Source organism: Muntiacus reevesi, chromosome 4 (genome assembly GCF_963930625.1).
Source record: "Muntiacus reevesi chromosome 4, mMunRee1.1, whole genome shotgun sequence".
NCBI lineage: Eukaryota > Metazoa > Chordata > Mammalia > Artiodactyla > Cervidae > Muntiacus > Muntiacus reevesi.
This window is the reverse complement of record NC_089252.1, coordinates 40,900,366-40,920,265: the sequence shown is the minus strand read 5'-3', so window position 1 is coordinate 40,920,265 and position 19,900 is coordinate 40,900,366. Positions and strand designations below refer to the sequence as shown.

Sequence of the window (19,900 nt, the reverse complement as noted above, 5' to 3'; positions counted from 1 at the left end):
AGAGAGTGAGATGGGCCTCCAGGAAGGACAGCACCAGGGAAGTGAGAAGGGTGTGTAACCTATGGGGTTTGACCTGCAGCAGAGGACACTGTAAGGTACTGCAGAGAGCAGGTGAAGAACGTGGGCACATTCAGCCAGGGACTTTGAAAAAATAAACAGATGAAAAGGAAAAGACATTACCTTCAAGGGGGAGAAAAGCTACATAAAGAAAATATAGAGACTCCCTTGGCGATCCGAAGCAGGGGCTCAGGTTCCATCTCTGGTCAGGGAACTAGATCCATATACCACAACTAAAGATCCCTCATGCTACAACTAAGACCAGACCCAGTCAAATAAATTTTTTTTTTTAAAGAAGATGTAGTTAACATATAGCTTTTCACTTGGTAATAAATAGTAGTTATGTATGTTTTAATTATAGAAACAATGTGATTTTAACCATAAGTTACAACACAGCTATACTGGAGATGGGAAGATGTGAGAGAAAAAATAACCATCTATCATAGCAGGAAGTCAACAGATTTTGTCTAAAATTGTTGAATCAAGAAATAGCAGAGTATGCTCATTTATTTTAGGAATCTAACAGTAAACGCCAAAACTACCAAGAGAGTCTACAGAAGGGTAGAAGCATGCTGTGTGGAAAGGGTTAGAGGGACTGTTTTTGTCATAAATCTTTTAACTATTTTACCTTTAAAGCTATGTGCATAAAAGTCTCAAAAATAAAAATGAATTTTAATTTTGGATTGGAAGTATTGATATCAAAGGAAAAGCAGTATCTAAAACAATGTGGTAGAATACAGTTCCACCCCTCCTTTATGGAGGAGAGCTTCTCTAGAATTATCATTTAAAACATACAAAAATTTTATTTTTGAAAATTGAGAAAATTAAAACTCCTGGTTGGAGGTACCTTGATGTCAGCAGAACAGCTGAAAGCTTGGAACCACCAGCCCAGGCTGCAGTCCAGATGGTGGTCCCAGACGGTGCACACAGTCTCATCACAGCCAGAGGACAGAGCAAATGGCTCTCCAGGCCAATCCTAACTGTCCATGTATCCCCGTCAGGGTGGATGCCCGACTCTAGCGTGTGCAGATCCGTGAAGGGGTAAGACAGGGACACACGTCAGCTATGTCTGAGGTAACAGCTGGTGGGTGGCCAGATGTGTGAAGAGACAGGCAGTGAGCCTGTGGATCAAGGGCAAGGGAGGGGAATAGGGTATCCTCTGCAAAGAGAAAGCTCTTTAGCGAGACCCCAAGAGTCGGCAGGAGAGCCGAGACTGAGGGGGGCGGACAGACGAGGCCCCATAGCCGTCTGAGCAAACCAGGCTCAGGCTCAGCAGAGCAGGCGCGTAGGCTCAACGTGCAGTGGGCAGCATGGCAGCCTGCCCTGCTCCCAGCAGGTCGGCCCCACGGGCAGTGCCACTGGTCAGGCCTGCTGTGCTGTAAGGTCACGGCCGACCAGCCTGGTGGTGGCTGGTGACGATGGCTGTGACCCGGGAGCTCCCGCCTCTCCTAGTCCAGCCAGGACCATGCTCCGGACTCGCTTCTTCCTTCGCTTCTCTTTCTTATTTTGGTGAGGCATCAGATTAAAGATTGAGGCAGCTGAGCTCTAGTTTGTGAGGCAAAAGAATGTGATAGGGTCCACAACAAAGCAACAGCATCAGACACACACCTACATGCACACGTGTAAGTAGGATGCTCAGCAGTCAGGTAGGCTCTCTGCCTGTGATCAGCTTAGTGGTGCATTCAAGGAAGAAGGCCATGACCTTGGGTTCAAGGTGAAGGTTCTGGCAAACCTATGCATCAGTGCCTTAGGCAAAAAGCAGGAAGCTCTTTAAAGGAGCCCAAGCCACAGGGCTCATGCCTGCTGACTGAAGCACCAAGTGTGCATATGTGCTGCAGACAGACCAACTGAGGGTGGGAAGTGGGGCCAGAGCTCGAAAAGCCAAGAGTAGGAGGAGTTCCAGGGCAGGACAGTAAGGATCCTCTCAGCAGAGGGAGCAGTGAACTCTGACCTTATGAAGCAGAGATGACTGCTGACCACACCAGCGTAAAATCTGCCCCGACACCCCAGAGGCTCAGGAGAAGAAAACAGAGTATTTGAGAAGCTCAAAGAGATGCTGGGAAATGACTTCGAGCACTAAAAACTTCAAGCACTAAAAACAAAGGGCCAGTGATGGCACACGCCTCGCAGCAGCAGGAAGGGCAGCCTACTGGTCAGTGCTGACACCTGGGCCCAGGGCATCCACACAAGATCACGGGCAGGCACTCCAGTCTTACTCCCAATAAAATCCCCTTCAGATCAGCCCTCCACACTGGACCTGCTGGTGAGACCCTCCTGCTAAGGATACAACAGTCCCAGAACACATGACTTCGTGCTGAGAACCGCTTGCAGGAAAAGCCAAACTGCCCTCGGAGACGAGATGACAAACCTGAACACAAATCTCGCCACAAAATTAGCTGGTGCATCAGGACGTGGATGAAACCAGTTCGGTCTTTCTCTACAGGGCGGGGCCACGCACAGCGGTGCATCCCGCAGACCCCTCCCAGCACGCAGGCCGCACACGCCGCTGGGAGCCCAGTGGGCACCACATCCTCCCGGTTCAGGAATCCTGTAGTTACCGCCGCTAAGCACAGGGGACGCTGCAGGCCTCGTTAGCTCAGTGCGCGTTCCGCATTTTCAATTATCCACTCAATAGCGGCCCAGCCCTAGAGCAACACAGAGAGAAGCCAGTGCGCTGTCAGAGGTTGTCCTGCTGTCTCACCGAAGGGCAGACAGCGAGCTACGCGGGTCAGGTGAACGCAAAGGAGACACCAGGCCCAGAAACAAGGCAGGCAGCACACATAATTCGAGCCCCAGCCAGAGCTCCACGGAGCCCCACCCCATCCCTGCCGTCACTTCCTGAGGCCTCTCAGACCCCTCCATGAGCGGCCCCTAACCTCCATTCCTGAACCTTGGGTGTGGGGTAACCCACCTCTCCACCTCCATCTCCCCCACCATCAGCGGGTAGCTAGCTGCCCTGGGGCGCCCCTGACCTGGTCTGGGGTGCTGTGGGATGGTAGCAACAGCTGAAGAAGCCGTGATTCTCCACAGGCCTCCAGCACAGCAGCCCCTAAACACAGGAAATGAGAGGCCTGCATTTAGCCTCACCAAGTCTCCCCTGACTTTTCTCATAAAGGGCTAAGGGACTCTGTCCTTGCTGAGAGTTGCCTTCCTCATAGAATATTCTTCTCCACAAACACTCAGGCCTGCCCTAAGCCAAACCATGGACATACAAAGTGAGTTGTGTGTCTATCCTCTGGGCTCACAGTGTGGATGTGATAAGTGCTGCTCTGGGTCGGAAGTGGGGGACACTATCCTGAGCTAAGCTACTCTCAACCTTCCTCAAATCTGGATTTTTCTAGAAACACGGCATACTGGTCCTGTCGTGACTGGACTAATGCGACTAAATGCAAGCATAAACAGCTCTCAGTCAAGCCCTGACCTGAGTGCATTAGGAAGGGAAGGCTGAGGTGCCGTGCCATTGGTCGCAGACAGAAACCAAGGGGGAAGGGAGAGCGGGGGATGGCAGAGAGGGGACTGTATGCCCCGGCAAAGAGTTGGGCCCTGGCACCCATCCTTCCCAGGGTCCCTCCACAAGGCTCACTCCCAAATCCTGCCAGAGGTACTCAAAATGCCAGTTAAATACAAAACTGCTAAAAATCGTGAGTGTCCTGCATGCCTACGCTCACACTTGTCCTGGATGTGTGGGGTCTGTCTTGTTAAGAGCCCAGGTAGCTCAGCTGCTGCTGGAAGTGGTGGCTTGCCTCGCTGGCCTCTGTTCCCCGCAGGCCTTGGGCCCTCCCCATTGCACAGACTCAGTATGATGCCCGCTCCTTTGGCCACCCCCCCAACAGTAAGAGGTGGTACCTTCTTTGCATTGGACGATATCGTGTTGGCCATTAAACTCTCCAGATAGCTGCCCAGGCTGACTCCCTTCACGGTGATGACAGCTTCCTGAGTGAGCACGGTCCTGCAGGAGAGCGCGCTGGAGATGAGAGGCCGAGCAGTCTGGAGGGGGAGCCCCTACCCCGCCCCGCTCTGCCCAGGAGTTCAGTCCACTTACTTTCCTGGGTCCTCCGGGTGGGATGTGTACACCAGCCTCTCACTCACTGACACCAAGTTTGTGAGTGTGATCTTAAAAAAGGATACAATGGCTGTAGGTTCTACTTCTCTTGCATTTCTTCCCAAACTGCCCACAGTCGCACAACTCCACACCTGCACTTACTGGAGCCAGAGCAGAAGGAACGCCGAGGCCCACACATCCTGGCCGCTGTTCTGGTGATACCACCCTCTCTCCACACCCCACACAAACCTGAGCCTGGCTCATGAGCAGTCACCACTGTATATGCAATGTTTTTATGCAAGACGCTGTTTAATAAACCTTATTTTCTTTCCTTAATCCTCAACCACACTGTGAGGTCTGTTCTTTCTTTTTTAAATGAGGAGCATGAGACTCAAAGGTGGATCACTAACACTCACAGCCACACAGCAACTTGGTGATCACCTGTCCTCCCCAAAGCCATCCCTTCGACCCTCCTCCTCCCCTTCCTCCTGAGCCAGAACTAGCCCCCTCTACTGACAACTCGACTTTCCGCAAAGAGGAAGTGGAATTTTCTAAGTAGAGAGAGAACAATATATAAACCGTCAGGAAAGGCCAATGTGCAAACACCCGCGCAGCTCACTCGGCCTCTGTGGAAGGGCTGCCTGGCCTGAGGGAAGGAGCTGCTGACTAAGGTGCAAAAGGTCAACTGGGAGCTTGCACCTGCAGTGACCCCACCCACAGGGTAAAGGGATGGCATAACCATGCTCCAGCCCACCCAATTCCCCCAATATGCTCTCTAAATTTGCATCAGGCCAATATCAATGGTTCCTGATTGTGAGACAGGAGAGAGGAAGGCGGGAGGAAGTGGCTGTTTCAGTGGCTGCTAAGAGACACATGTGCTGCTGCGGGCAAGGCAGCAGCTGAGAGGGGGCCGGGGGCAACAGGGAGGCAGGAGTCTGTCCCCAGGTTACAAAGGCATGTTGACATCATTATGTGTGTTCTTCAATGTTTTTACACTGGAATAAAAAGACAAGATATTGCTAAAGCAAACTCAGCCTTTCTATTAAAAGATCACAGACCAAAAGTGGGCTGGAAACACAATTAAATGAAGACACTATGCACCATTGTGGCTACTGCTTACATTGGTGGAGCAGAGCTCCATTTTCTTTTCCACTGGATCCACGATAGAATGTTCTCTGATGTATGTCAAAGTCCTACTGGTCCCCAAAATCTGAAAAAGAAAGTGAAACCAGCATGGTGACGTTGTCATGCCCTCAAACACTGCATGTCACTTCAGATCAGCTACTAATTTCTTCAATCAGGCTGCAGCAGCACCTCCAGCTCCTCCAGCAGCTGTTGTCCAGCAGGTGGGACAGTCAGATACATGAATTAGGGATGGAGGGACCAGCACTGAGATGGAGGAGAAAGTGGGGCAAGACCTGGGGCACTGAAGTCAGGGTCTGGCTGGTAAGTCAGCTGAGGACCAACCTTGCCCCCTGCACCGCCTCCCCACCCCAACCATCGCTGTACAGAGCCAGCTCTGGGGCTCAGGCCACACCTGGCAGGGCAATGGAGCTGCAATGGGGCCTTCAGAGGTGGGAAGCGGGGGCTGTGGGGGTTTGGGTTTCCTGTGGGGGGTGTCACTGCCATAGGTAGGTCAGGGGACATGCTGAACACTCCAGTGAACAATTAATTCACAGAGAACAAACTATATCTCAGGCTTCCCAGAAAGCCCAAATGGGAAGGCTGACACTCCCTACATATGGTGCCAGTTAGGTGTAGACAGGCTGTGTTGGTGTAGCTGGGCTCCCAAGGCGCTCACCGCTCTCACGAGGCTGGGCAGCCCCCACTCGGTGCTAAGGAGGCGGTGGCTGTGAAGCCGGCCCCGGCCATCCACACTGCGCTCCAGCACGTCGACACCCACAACACAGGGGTTCATGGGATTCGGGTACTTCCTCATGGCCGCCTTGATGACCGTGTCCCACGGGTGGCTGGAAGAGACACAACCACCAGCACTGAGTGGCAGTGTGTTCAAAGTCAGGTCAACCTGATCCTTGAGCTTGTTCCAGATCCTGGATCCCTGATCCTCCCAGCGACCAGGGGGTAGGCAGGGAGGGGTACAGAGCAGACTCAGGCTGGGCTGGCCCTGCTTAACTGAGGATCCCTCCTTCGCCAGTCCCCCATAGTCTAAGGAGGCAGGATACTTTGGTATGCGGCTTCTAGACAGCGACACAATGTTCCCATCCCCTTCCTGTCACCACCACTGACCTACACACACACACACTAACTATGCCGCTCCACAGGCTGCAAGGCCAGGGCCCATTTCTGTCTCTGCCCACACAGCCACAGTGACTGCAGGGGCCCTCTGCTGACCGCCCACCTGCCTCCACACTGCAGCCTCGTGCCACAAGCCAGGACGGCACACCTGCCTAGCTATGAGGTCCAGAGAAACTGCTTTGCTCCAACTTCTAAGCAGTATGTGACCTGAAATGGCTATATATTTTTTTCTGATTATTAAAGTGTCTATTATTTTGAAAAATAATGAAAAAGATGAGGAAAACAAAAATCCACAATTCCACTACCTGGAGACAAATCTGTGCATGTGTCCCCATGCCGCCTCCAAGGCTTGTCCTGCAGACGCCACCCCTCCCTCTGGTCTTGAGCCCTGGAGTGGGGTGGACACCAGTATCCCTGTTGGTTTCCTGCCATCAGAACCTGCACAGCTGCCCCTGCTCCCAGGGCTTCAGGCCCGCTGAGGCCAAATGCCATAGGGCCACAAAGGGCGCAGAGTCAGGTCCTCAGGGAGGACCTTCCCCAGGCCTTGCTGTCCTGACCGTTCCTCCAGGAGGCACCAGGCAAGCATTCAGCCCCAGAGTCAGGTGTCTCCGCAACACATCCTTCCCCAGATGACAGTTCAGACTCAAGACCTGGAGACATGCATTCATGTGCAGACATGCACACACTTAGAAATTAAACTGGGGTCATGCTCCATGCATGCACAAATCACCTGCTTTTTATATGGAACAGATGATGAGCACTTTCCTGCATCATGAGGCTATTTTCAGAAATACAGGACTGTAACTAGCGGCACAAAAGGTCACCCTGTGGTATAGCCAGTCCCCTCTGGCAGATTATTTTGATTACATCCAACTTTTACTGTAAAATGAAGAGAGTAGTGAACATGTGTGCACACCAGCCTTTCAACATGTCTATCTGTCCTTAGGATAAATTTATAGAGTGGAATTACTAAATTAAACATCAAAGATCATGAACATATTGAAGAATGTTCCATATTTGATGTCCTTTTTAAATATAACTTTATCATGATCACTGACCATGAAATTTACTTTGTCAAATTCACTGACCATGAATTTACTTTATCCTCACAAAAGGCTCAGTTCAGTTCAGTCACTCAGTTGTGTTGACTCTTTGCAACCCCATGGACTGCAGCACGCCAGCCCTCCCTGTTCATCACCAACTCCTGGAGTTTACTCAAACTCGTGTTCATTGAGTTGGTGATGCCATTCAACCACCTCATCCTCTTTCATCCCCTTCTCTTCTCACCTTCAATCTTTTTCAGCATCAGGGTCTTTTCAAATGAGTCAGCTCTTCCCATCACGTGGCCAAAGTATTGGAGTTTCAGCTTCAACATCAGTCCTTCCAATGAATATTCAAGACTGATTTCCTTTAGGATGGACAGGTTGGATCTCCTTGCAGTCCAAGGGACTCTCAAGAGTCTTCTCCAACACCATAGTTCAAAAGCATCAATTCTTTGGCGTGCAGCGTTCTTTATAGTCCAACTCTCACATCCATATATGACTACTGGGAAAACCATAACCTTGACTATCCCAAACCTTTGTTGGCAAAGTAACGTCTCTGCTTTTTAATATGCTGTCTAGGGTGGTCATAACTTTTCTTCCAAGGAGAAAGCATCTTTTAATTTCATGGCTGCATCATCTGCAGTGATTTTGGAGCCCAAGGAAATAAAGTCTGCCACTGTTTCCACTGTTTCTCCATCTATTTGTCAGGAAGTGATGGGACCAGATGCCATGATCTTTGTTTCCTGAATGTTGTGCTTTAAGCCAACTTTTTCACTCTCCTCTTTCATTTTCATCAAGAGGCTGTTTAGTTCTTCACTTTCTGCCATAAGGATGGTGTCATCTGCATGTCTGAGGTTATTGATATTTCTCCCGGCAATCTTGATTCCAGCTTGTGCTTCATACAGCCCAGCATTTCTCATGATGTACTCTGCATGTGAGTTAAATAAGCAGGGTGACAATACACAGTTTTGACTTACTCCTTTTCCTATTTGGAACCAGTCTGTTGGTCCATGTCCAGTTCTAACTGTTGCTTCCTGACCTGCATACAGATTTCTCAAGAGGCAGGTCAGGTGGTTTGGTATTCCCATCTCTTTCAGAATTTTCCACAGTTTATTGTGATCCACACAGTCAAAGGCTTTGCCACAGTCAACAAAGCAGAAATAGATGTTTTTCTGAAACTCTCTTGCTTTTTTGATGATCCAGTGGATGTTGGCAATTTGATCTCTGGTTCCTCTGCTTTTTCTAAACCAGCTTGAACATCTGAAAGTCCACAGTTTACGTATTGTTAAAGCCTGGCTTGGAGAATTTTGAGCATTACTTTACTAGCATGTGAGATGAGTGCAATTGTGCAGTAGTTTGAGCATTCTTTGGCATAAAATGTTCATCCCAGGTCAAAAAGTTAGCAAGAGGATGCAGATGAAGAGTTGGGCCTCCCAGCCCCTACTCCACAATTTTTCAGTCACACAATGGCCTCTGCACTGTCAGGTCCAGACACCCTGCTCTTTAACACAGAAACGTTTTTTCAAATTGTGGAATTGTGTCATTGTGCTAAACACATCCACCAGATCCAACATAAGGGGATGAAGGAGCAGAGACAACTGGTCCTGATCACTCAGCAGAGTACAGGGAGACTTTCTCCTTGGGAAACCACCATCAGGGCCACAGTGCACCACACTTTGGGGAAGAAGGGAGCATCCACAGACTCATGAGAACAGAAGGGGGAGCTTTCACAGTGAGTGAAGCTGTATGTGCATTTTGTAAGTCAAGCTCCCAGAGAGTCCCATAAAAATCATTTTGCAGAATAGGCTATGCTTCCTAAAATTACTTGAAACTATCTAAAAGTTGACAAATATTTGTAATCAAGCACATCTCACACAAAGTTTCTTTTATATAGAAACCCTGCATCTTTCTAACAGATGATTTCAACTAAGCACAATGTGTTTAAAATATTCATAAAAATAATTCCAGACATCAATAGAATGACACAGGAAAAGACTAAACATAGTATTTTTTTTAATTACAAGGTTTAAGTACACAAGTTAGTATCACACACTTCTTGATTAAAGAAAATAGCTCAGGGACTTGCCTTATGGTCCAGTGGTTAAGACTCTGCCTGCCCAAATGCAGGGGACATAAATTGGATCCCAGGTCCAGGAAGATCCCACATGCCACAGAGCAACTAAGCCCATGAGCAGCAACTACTGAGTCTGTGTACCTATAGACTGTGCTCCACAACGAGAGAAGCTACCACAATGAGAAGCCTGCACATCACAACAAAGGGCAGCCCCTGCTTACCACAACTAGAGAAAGCCTGAGCGCAGAAATGAAGACTCAGCACAGCCAAAAATACATAAATTTAAAAAAAGAAAAGAAAATAGCCCAATACTCATTTGATTGGCTAAAGTTGAGGAGTCTAAAATGTCAAGTGCCGGGAGAAGGTAAGAGCAGGAAGCCAGGCCTACGGGTGAATATATGAACCGGCCCCACCCGTGGAAGACTCTGGTTGATGAAATTCATTCTTGGGATAAAGGTCCCCAGCTGAGGCTCAGAGTGATACAGAGGCCTGGGAGCTGCCCCAAGGAGGCCTCTATGCCTGCATTTCAAGAATGCGTCAGCAGCAGCACTAAGGGCTGGGGGCAGATGGCTGGGCTAGCAGAGGGGGCAATTCTGGGTGCCACACCAGGGTACTAGAAAGGAAAAACAAGGCAACTCTATGCTCAGATAGAGTGTAGGAAAGAGGAAGTGGGGTGAGGTCTGAGGTCTTGCCTACAGCAACCCACGGTAAGGGGCAGTGGGCTGAGCAAACATCAGTCATGAGACTCCCACAGCCCAGGGGAGGGTGCTGGTGCTCATTATTCCAGCCTCCAAACATCCCTAATGACTCAAAAAAAAAAAAAAAAAAGATGTAGGAAAAGTCCTTGGAGTCCAAGCAACCCTGGGTCAGCCCAGTGGTTCTTGAAGTGAGGACAACAAAGCTGGTTCCCAGGCCCATCTGGGAGCCTGGCTGCTGCTGAGAGGGCCTGCCCTCCTAGCTGCAGGACAGCAGCCGAGGTTGCAGGAGCCCCAGTGAGGCCACAATTGTTGGCCTCTCCCCAGGAGTGACAGCCAGGCCAGGCTGTGTGGCGCTCACTGCTGAGTGGCACATTCAGAAAGTCCACTAGCACCAAGGTCTGTCCCTGATAAGATAGTAAAAGGCCTCATTTCCCACACCAGGACCCCTGGCTCTGGGCAAGGGCACAAGAAGGACTGGGAGGCCTCACTGTGGTTGGAAGCGTGGGTGGCTGCAGGATGGGGAGGGGGGGTGCTGGGTAGAGAGGGGAGTCCAGTGGTCCAGTCCAGTGCTTCCCGGCTATCACTTCTCTAAACCACTGAACACAAACTGTAGTCACTCAGACATGGGTGTTGAACAGGAGTCTGCTTAAAGATCAATGAAGTGATCCTGTTACTTAGAGTAAAATACCTGACAGCATTTGCTGCCAAAGATAGAGTTTGAGCTTCACAGAGACAACTGGAATTTTAGAAAGCCGGCATCACTACCCGATGCTTGCCCCACGTTGTACCCAGTAACCACACAGCCTAGTGACTACTGCAACATGTCACAATTCACAGGAAGGAGTCATTCAAAGTACCAGACAGGCCAATTACTCTGGTCAGTCGTGGTGTCAGGTTTCCCACTGCAATTAATCTGAGAAATTATGATTTGTTTTGCTATAGTAGCAAAGAACAGCCATGACTATTTTTAAAGATTTCTGAAATACTGCTACCTTCCCCACATAGGTTTTACTCACATGCAGTGTGTGAGTCTGGGTTTTAATCATTTACTTGAGCCAAAACAACAGAGTGCAACACTGAACACAGAAGCTGATGGAAGCATCAAGTCAGCATCTATGCTGCCTGACATTATAGAAATTAGCGAAAAATAAACAGTGCCACTCTTACTACTTTGAAAAGTTTTGGAAGCTACAGGTCTTTTAAATTAAAAAAATGTTATTTATGTTAATGTCATGTGTTTATTATGGTTAATTTTAATAAATATTTTAAAATTTATCAGTCTTAATTTCTAATGTGGTAAATATTAGTAGATTTAACCCACACCAATATTTTCTAAGAGTGTAAAGATGTCCTGATGCTAAAGAGCTTGAGGACTTCTGGCCTAAGTAAGCCCTTGATTACATGAATCACAAATAGATACAGAAGTGGTCACCACAGCATGATTTTTAATAAGGGAGAAATTATGTCCCTTCAATAAGAGAAAGGATAAATGGTGTATGTATATACATATACACACAGATCTCAAACAGATACACACACACATCTCAGGAACACACTGTTGAGAAGAAAAGGAAACTGAAAAGCACTGTCCAAGATGGTGCCAGTCATTTCTATTTTAAAACAATGAACAACAGTACATTCTGTCTAAGGGTGAAAACAGAAACATCAAGTGGACCTTCAGGAGGCTGCCGAGCAGGTTCATAACTGAGACTGCATGTGGGAGCGAGAAGGGAACACCACTGGGGTGGGGACAGCGGACACTGGGCACTGCAGTTCCTGCCTGCAGAGCCTCATTTCTCTTATTTAAAAAGGATGGGGGGCCTTTCCCTGCTCCCAGCCAGAGAGCAAGCCTGCTTTAGGGCAGCCTCTCCTCCAAACCCTACTTCCCTGAGATGACACTGCCTACTAGATGGCCATCATTAAAAGTCCTGGGGTCGGCTAGAACCCACGTAGCATACATCCTTGACTCTGTTAGAAATCTACTCATACTGGTTGTGCCAGTAAAGATTTTGTTGTAGGTCCACCTGAAATCTCAGGTGTGAGAATGGGATTTATAAACCTGTAATTATAAGCCTGTTAATTTTTAAGTACCCCCTTCTGTATGTTTTTATTTCAGTCCTGTGTTTTCCACTACTATTTAAACTACTTTAAACCAAAGAGCTCTCCACTACTTCAGGTTTACACTGCTCTCAGCTCTGTCTGATCTCCATTCCTAGGGTTTCTTCAGTGCATGAATACTGGAGGAAAACTTGATAAAATCAAAACTTCTTGCACCTCAGCAAAGGAAACCATAAATGAAAAGACAACCTACAGAACAGGAGAAAATTTTGCAAACGATGCAACTGGTTAATTTTCAAAATATACCAACAGCTCAATACAGAAAAGGGGGGAGGGACAGAAGATCTAAGTAGACATTTTACCTCCAAAGAAGACATAGAGAGGGCAGCAACTATACTCCAAAAAAATTATTTTTAAAAAACTTTAAAAAGAAGACATACAAATAGCCAGTAAGCACATGAAACAATGTTCAACATTGCTAATTATTAGAGAAATGCAAATCAATACAACAATAAGGTACCACTTCACACTGGTCAGAATGGCCATCATTAAAAGTCTACAAATAACAAATGCTGAAGAGGGTATGAAGAAAACAGAACCCTCCTACACTGTTGGTGGAAATGTAAAGTGATCGGCCACTATGGAGAACAGTATGAAGGTTTCTCAAAAGCTACCATATGATCCTGCAATCCCACTCCTGGGCATATATCTGGAGAAAACTATAATTCTAACAGATACATGTACCCCAATGTTCACAGCAGCCCTATTTTACAATAGCCAAGATATGGAAGTAACCTAAATGTCCATCTACAGAGAAACAGATGAAGAATATACATGATATAATACTATTGAGCCATAAAAAAGGATGAAGTACTGTCATTTGTAGCAACATGGATGAACCTAGGGATTATTATAGCAAGTGAAGTAAGTCAGGCCAAGACAAATACCATAGGATATTGTCTATATGTGTAATCTGGGGGAAAAAAATGATACAAGCTTACTTACAAAAAGAAACACACTCACAGACATAGAAAACAAATTTATGATTACCAAGGGGGAGGATGGGATTAAATTAGAAGTCTGGGATTAAAATATACACACTAGTATATATAAAATAAATAACAAGGACCTGTTAAGTATGGGGAACTATACTCAGTATCTTGTAATAACCTATAAAGGAAAAGAATTTAAAACAGAATACACACACACACATACTGCAGTCCAGGGGTTAAGATTTTGCACTTTCATTTCAGGGAGCGCAGATTCAATCCCTGGTCAGAGAACTAAGATCCCTAATGTGGCCACAAAAAACAAAACCCCGAAACTAATACAGCATTGTAAATCAACTGTATTTCAACTTAAAAAATTTTAAGTCTTTATGCCTGATTATTTTTGGCCTTTCAAGAGTAAATTTTAATATTTCCAACCAAATATTCAACAAACATATAAAAAGAGAACAAGTGTAGAAAGAAAAAGAAAAGTATGTAATTCTCAAAGGAAAAAGATCAGGCATTTAAAGGGGCTAAGCAAGGGGAAAGTCTACAGTAAGCTCAGCTAGAAAACCAGGCTTCCAACTCGGTACCATCCTGCAGGTGCGGATGCCACACAGCATCTCATGACCCACCCTGGCAGCCGTGTGGCCTCCTCTCAGCTGTCTTTCACATTTGTCAATTTTCATCAAGGCACTTGGCTTTTAAGTTCACAAATCAGTGACAGGAGACCCATGCCTTCCACAGCAGCTTGTGTATTGATGGGAATTCCTCTGGCGGACAGTTGCCCTCATTTCAAAGGGCACCTGGTCCCTATGATATTCCTCAGTCCCTCGATGAGTAACAACTATGTGACAGGGACACAAAACCAATGAGGTGAGGACATAAGCAGGAATGCAGTCTCCCACAAGAATGAAGCTAAATAAAAGCAGCCAGACACAAAAGACCATGTGGTATATGACTGCATTTATGAGAAATGTCCAGAAAAGGCAAATTCATGGAAACACAAGCAGATACTAATCTGCCTGAGAAGGAGACTGGAGTGTGACTGCAGATGGGCATGAGGGGTCTTTGTAGGATGAGGAAATGCTCTGGACTACAGAGATGCTGTACAACTATGTAAATTTACTACAACTCTCTGTGGTAAAGTCTCTTTATTTGTATGATTTGAACTGTATGATTTAAATGGGTGAATATTATCACATAACTTTTCAGAGCTGACAAATCACTTCTGTTTATCAGCTAACATCTCCAGAACTTGTAGGGCAGTTCTGGCCTGAGCTGCACAGCTTGGGCATCCACCATTCCCAGGGACTTGACTTGTACCCCCTGCATCCAGATGGTGCTGGCATGCCCCATCCTTGGGAGAACTGAGAAAATCTCTGGAGTCAGTCTGGGAATGGAATCCAGTTGAGAAAGGCTACATGCTGCACAAAAATCAACACTAAAATTGAATCTCATCAAGTCTAAAGATTTCATTAAAATAATTTCAGAGGTTTTAAACCCAACGATAAATTTTAATTAAATTTTAGATGAAAAGGACAAAGTACTTTTTTAAATTACAAAATGGAAATGCTATTCTAAATGGGATTAGAAAATTTAAAAATCTGTTACTTTAAAAAAATACTAAAGAATGAGCTCAGAGTGTCACAGATGAAGTAGACGAGAGGATACTGCCTAGGTTAGGAGAACACTTGTAAGCAGCTGGAGGCTTTCCATGCCCACCTGCGTTCGCCGCCACAGAACCCCACGTGCCCAGGTTAGCGCCCTCTGGACCCGGTGGTCAGCCGCAGAGCGGATCCTGACCCCGCCCCGAGTGATGTCCCCGCGAGAGGAGAGACCAGGCCTGCGGAGCCGAGGATGCCGTCCCCTCACCCCGGGCCCTGGAGTGCATCACTGCCCGCCCCACGGCCCAAAGAGTAACAGAGCCCGCCCTCCTCGAGGCCGCAGGTCAGGCCCAGGCGCGTCTGGACCCACTGAGGCCTCAGCCCGCTCACCCGAACACATGCTCTGAGCTCCAGACCCTCATCGCACCGCAGAGCGCGGCCAGGGATGCTCCAGACCTGGGGATGCTCCACTCCGTTCGGGGGCGGAGCGAGAGCACGCGGAGGGCGGGGCGCGGGACTCAGCGCTGAGCCCACACATCACGTGAGCGGCGGTCCCAGGGCTCAGCAGAGGGGCGCGGACCGCAGCCGTGTGGGCGGTGGGCGCGGAGCGCCACCTTCCGGAAGTGGGCAGGGTTCATTCCTATAGGTCAGATGGTCCAGATTCTGCGAAAGCCCCTTCCAGCCAGGCAGGTTCCACCACAGTGGGAAAGGATGCGTAACTGTGTCCTGCCAGCCCGACAAGCCTCTCCACCGAGTGGAGGAGGAAGGAAGCAGAAGGTGTAGAAAGGCCTTAAATCAAAACGTGAGACTCCTCGCAGCCCCTCCGCCTCAGGATTTGAAGACTCCAAGAAATCCAACCCTTTACGTAGCCACATTGCTGAGACCCTCTCGACCCGCTCTCAAGTATGAGGACTGACAGCACTACTTGTCAGAGCTCATCCTAAATTCACCCGGCCACTGGAGTGGCTCCTTGGATTCGCTACTTGTCTTCACCCAAAGGAGAGATACATTTCTCATTCCCATAGGAGGTGGGATTGCAACTGGAAGCCTGGTGCTCTCTGGACCTGAGGCTGACATTTCAAAAAGATGACTCCTTAGTCATCCAGATCCATGAGAAGAAAACATTCCTAGGTTGTACAACTAGCTAAAGGCTTATTTGGCCTTTAAAAATGTTTATATACATCTCAAAAAGACAACCTATAAGGATTCTAAAGTAAATGCTCTAAGAAAAGGGTAAGGAGAGATTCCTTTTGCACTGGGAAAAAATGATTTTTTTTTCTTTTTAGATTTTTATTTTCCCCCCACTACCAACAAATACAGTTCAAGTGCAAAGAAGCAAGATGCTAGTGTGAGAACAGGGTGACCCTCTGCTGAATGTACTGGGCACAAGGGAGCACCCAGTGCAACACACACATGAAGCGGGCGGGTGCCCAGGGCCTACCTCTGTGACTAGTCAGTGAAGTTGGGAGAGCAGGGAAGCAGCCAGAAGACCTGGGCTAGGCGATCCTAGCCCACCATCTCCACACTCCACCTTCACCACCTGCAGCTGGATGGATGCTCAGGGCGATCTTCCCACAGCAGCGCTGCTCCCTGTTTCACTGGTGAGCAGACTGGGGTTCATGGAGGTGGAAAACCACATCCAATGATCACAAGCTGAGGACTGAGCTGAGCTGACACCAGGTTTGCAGGAGTCCCCCATAGCCGTGCACAGTGACTGGCTGCTGTGGCCAGGCCAGCTGTGAAACATGACCTGCACTAGGCTCTGAGCTCAGGGCTGTCATTTGGCTTTAAAAAGCATCGTCTTAAAAAAATAAAAAATAAAAAGCATCATCTTTTAAAATCAGCATTTCCCACAAATACGTATTGAGCATGAGGCTAAAGAAATCAGGCTGGATGGTGACAGAAGACATTGTAGTGAGAATCTGTGGGGAAACTGAGACCCTAACCATGAACATGACTTTTAGCAAACTCAGGGAGATAGAGAAAGGCAGGGAAGCCTGGCATGCTGCAAAGAGGGGTTGCAAAGAGTCAGACACAACTGAGCGACTAAACAACAAAAAACCAGGAAACATCTGGGCTGAGATACTACTTAGTGGTGGAGGTGGGACCTGAGGGCGTGAGTCCATCGAGGGTGACCTCCTGGCTCACTGTACCTGCACCTGCCTCGCTTTCAAAGCCACCTCACACACAGCTGTCAGGTCCCAGCACCTCAGTGGCTCCTTCACTACTTATACATACTCCCCTCCAAGACTTACCACAATGTGTTAAGACCACGGGAACTAGGTTACCATCATCCTTGGCAATTCCCGAGACAGAAACCCAATAGGCGCATAATAAATCATTGACTGTTGAACAACAGATGAAAGTCACGGCCCTGCTTCAAGTCCTATACCACTACCTCCATTTTTGGTCAAACACCACCCTTTCTCTTGTCTGTTCCACCAAGTCTGGTCCAGGAGCAGCAGCAGCTGTATCACCTGGGAGCCTGTTAGGAATAGAGACCCCTGGCCCCACCACAGCCCCACCATGCAGCATCTTGGCAGTTTTACCCCACTGGAACAGGCTCCCGAAACCTCTCATCAGTCATCACTGTGCTTCCAGTGTGACAGCGCTGTTCTGTCACTCTCCCCACGGGCCTCTGTGCTGCGAGAGAACTACTGGTCTCTCTCTCCCGGAACCCTGCTCCCTCTACATCCTCTGCTCTGGTCCTTCCCATCTCCCCTGCACACACCTTTTGCCCCTCTGTTCTTCTTCCTTTACACCTGCTCCCCAAGTGACTCACTGAGTATCCTGGTTTCCACTGACTTCTCGCCTGTCTCTCCATCTCACTCCTACCCATCTAGGTCCTACCTCAAACATATCATGGTCATACATCTCCCACCCTAAGCAGATTCCTCATCTAGGAGTCAATGGCCAGGACCCTGGCATCACCCAGGTGCACCAAGCTAGAGTACTCCCGGACCCTACATCCAGCCAGTTACTGAGTCCTTAGGGATTTACCTCTTTCAGATTGTTTTAACCTATTCCACCTTCCACATCCTTTAAGAGTCAATTTGATTTAACAGTTGCAGCTGAAGGCATGCATTTGAAGAGGAACAAACCTGGGTTCCAGTCCTGGCTCCCCTTTTGCAAATTGCTAACCTCCTGAACATCAGTGTCACCATTCTTGACATGGGAGCACTACTACTACTACTAAAAAAAAAAAAAAAGTCCTTTTGGCCTAGTGGGAATTAATGAGGACAGAGTACATGCCTGTGGTTAAAACTGCTGTGACCATCCCTGCTGACCTGGCTCAATCCTAGATGGCCCCTCAGAATGCTGTCCCATCAGCCTGCCACATCCCCTCCAAAGCTTTGTTTGGCCGTGCCCTAGGGTGCTCCCCGCCCCCTCACCCTCCTGGGCTGCTCCTGATACCTCTCTCGTACTCTCAGCAGTGTTTTATAAGTACCACACCTGTTTGTGTTTCTGTCTCTCCCACCAGATCACCCATATTAAGGAAGCAGGCATCTAGGCTTCACCCCCTCTCTTAGCTTTTCAATTGGCATCTCTGGAGTGAGCCCTAGGAACAGGCAGGGCTGATGAGTGGTCGAGGTGGTCACAGTGCTCTGGAGTTTGGAAAGGCATCCTGCACGCACCTGAGCTCTGTGGTGGGACCCAGGCCTGGCTCGTTTCTATGTGCCCAGGATCGGTCCCTGTACTTGGCCAACAGTGAGCTCCAGATAACTGCTTGTTCCGTGAGTCAAGGATGACTCTGAGGGCATAATGAACCTGTGAGCGGCTTGGCCCAGGGGTGGGTGGGGCTCTATCTGTTGTCATCACACAGAGCCACCTGGTTGAGTTCCAGGAAACCTTGCCGTTTTCAGGAATCACCTGTGCAGTAAATCGGGAGACTTTTCAACCAGTGGACCTAGTCTTTTTTGCTATTTTATTCACATTCTATATATTGAGATTCCATGATGAAATATGACTGCTACAAGAGGCTGCAGCTAAAAATAAATAAGTTTGAAAACTGCTGTGCCAGAACAGATTTTTAAACTAAAAAATTAGGGAGAAAATCAATCTCCCAGCAGGTAAGGAGTCTTGAAGAACGTTTGGAGGTGTTCCTTTCCCACTGTGATGGATATTCTTCACTAGGCTCTGATGTTTAATTGATCCTCAGATACAGTGATCATGAAGATCTGATTTACAGGGACTCCTCAACCTGCCATGCAGTCAGAATAGGAAGGCAGGAGGCCAGGGTTCCAGCTGCTGCCATCAGCATCTGGATCTTCCAAGATCCTATGCAGGAATATTATTGGGATCCAGGGACAAGTTCTCTAACCAGAGTCAGAACTATCCTGAACTCCAACGCAACCAAGATATTCTCATATTTTATTAAAACAGAGTATACCTCTGTTACTCTTTACTTTCTGTGATATATATTTCTATGTAATTAATTCCTCTTCCAAACCCTTACATACAATTCCTGAACTAAGTCTCTACCATAAACAGCCTAAGTTCTGCTCTGTATTTCTGCTTCTGGGCACTTTTAATTCTATGATTTCCCATATGTTTTCTGGCATTGCAAAGATGACTCATGACCAAGGTGTCTGATGTCCAAAACAATCATCAGTTTTCTCTCAAGAAGACACAACTAGGAAAAATCTAGGGACTTTATGATTTCTATAAACTATTGTGGCTAACACTTTTAGAAAAATATTTGATCACTACAAAGTAACGTAGTAGAAAAGACGCTGATGCTGGGAAAGACTGAAGGCAGGAGGAGATGGTTGGACAGTATCATCAACTCAATGGATGTGAGTTTGAGCAAATTCTGGGAGACAATGAAGGACAGGGAAGCCTGGCTTGCTGCAGTCAATGGGATCTCAAAGAGTCAGACAGGACAGCAAATGAACAACAGCAAAGTAACGTGGTGATTAGGAATATTCTAAATGTTTTCCTATCGCCATTCATAAAACTTGCATTTTTAGAGATTGATGTTGTAATTCATTCTTTTATTGGTTGTCACATAGAGGATATTAATACTGTGTTTTTAGATTCCTTTACTTGGGGCACATTACCAGAAACAGCAGCACA

The 19,900-nt window shown here is 47.6% G+C and overlaps 1 protein-coding gene across 4 annotated transcripts in view; it reads right to left on the bottom strand.

Moving 5' to 3' along the window:
* PRELID3A (PRELI domain containing 3A) overlaps positions 1-19,900 on the bottom strand; it is a 62,970-nt gene that overhangs the window by 23,201 nt on the left and 19,869 nt on the right. For 2 of the 4 annotated variants that reach the window (XM_065932618.1, XM_065932619.1), the window contains exons 2-5: positions 5,901-6,069; positions 5,220-5,309; positions 4,100-4,170; positions 3,904-4,006 (exon numbers count right to left, since the gene is read on the bottom strand). In XM_065932618.1, coding sequence (XP_065788690.1) covers positions 3,904-4,006; positions 4,100-4,170; positions 5,220-5,309; positions 5,901-6,038 — 402 coding nt within the window. In that variant the 5' untranslated portion in view covers positions 6,039-6,069. Of the gene's footprint in view, positions 1-1,015; positions 2,703-3,903; positions 4,007-4,099; positions 4,171-5,219; positions 5,310-5,900; positions 6,070-7,642; positions 7,723-15,214; positions 15,247-19,900 lie in introns of those variants that run through there. The other 2 variants (XM_065932617.1, XM_065932620.1) reach the window with 2 other exon arrangements.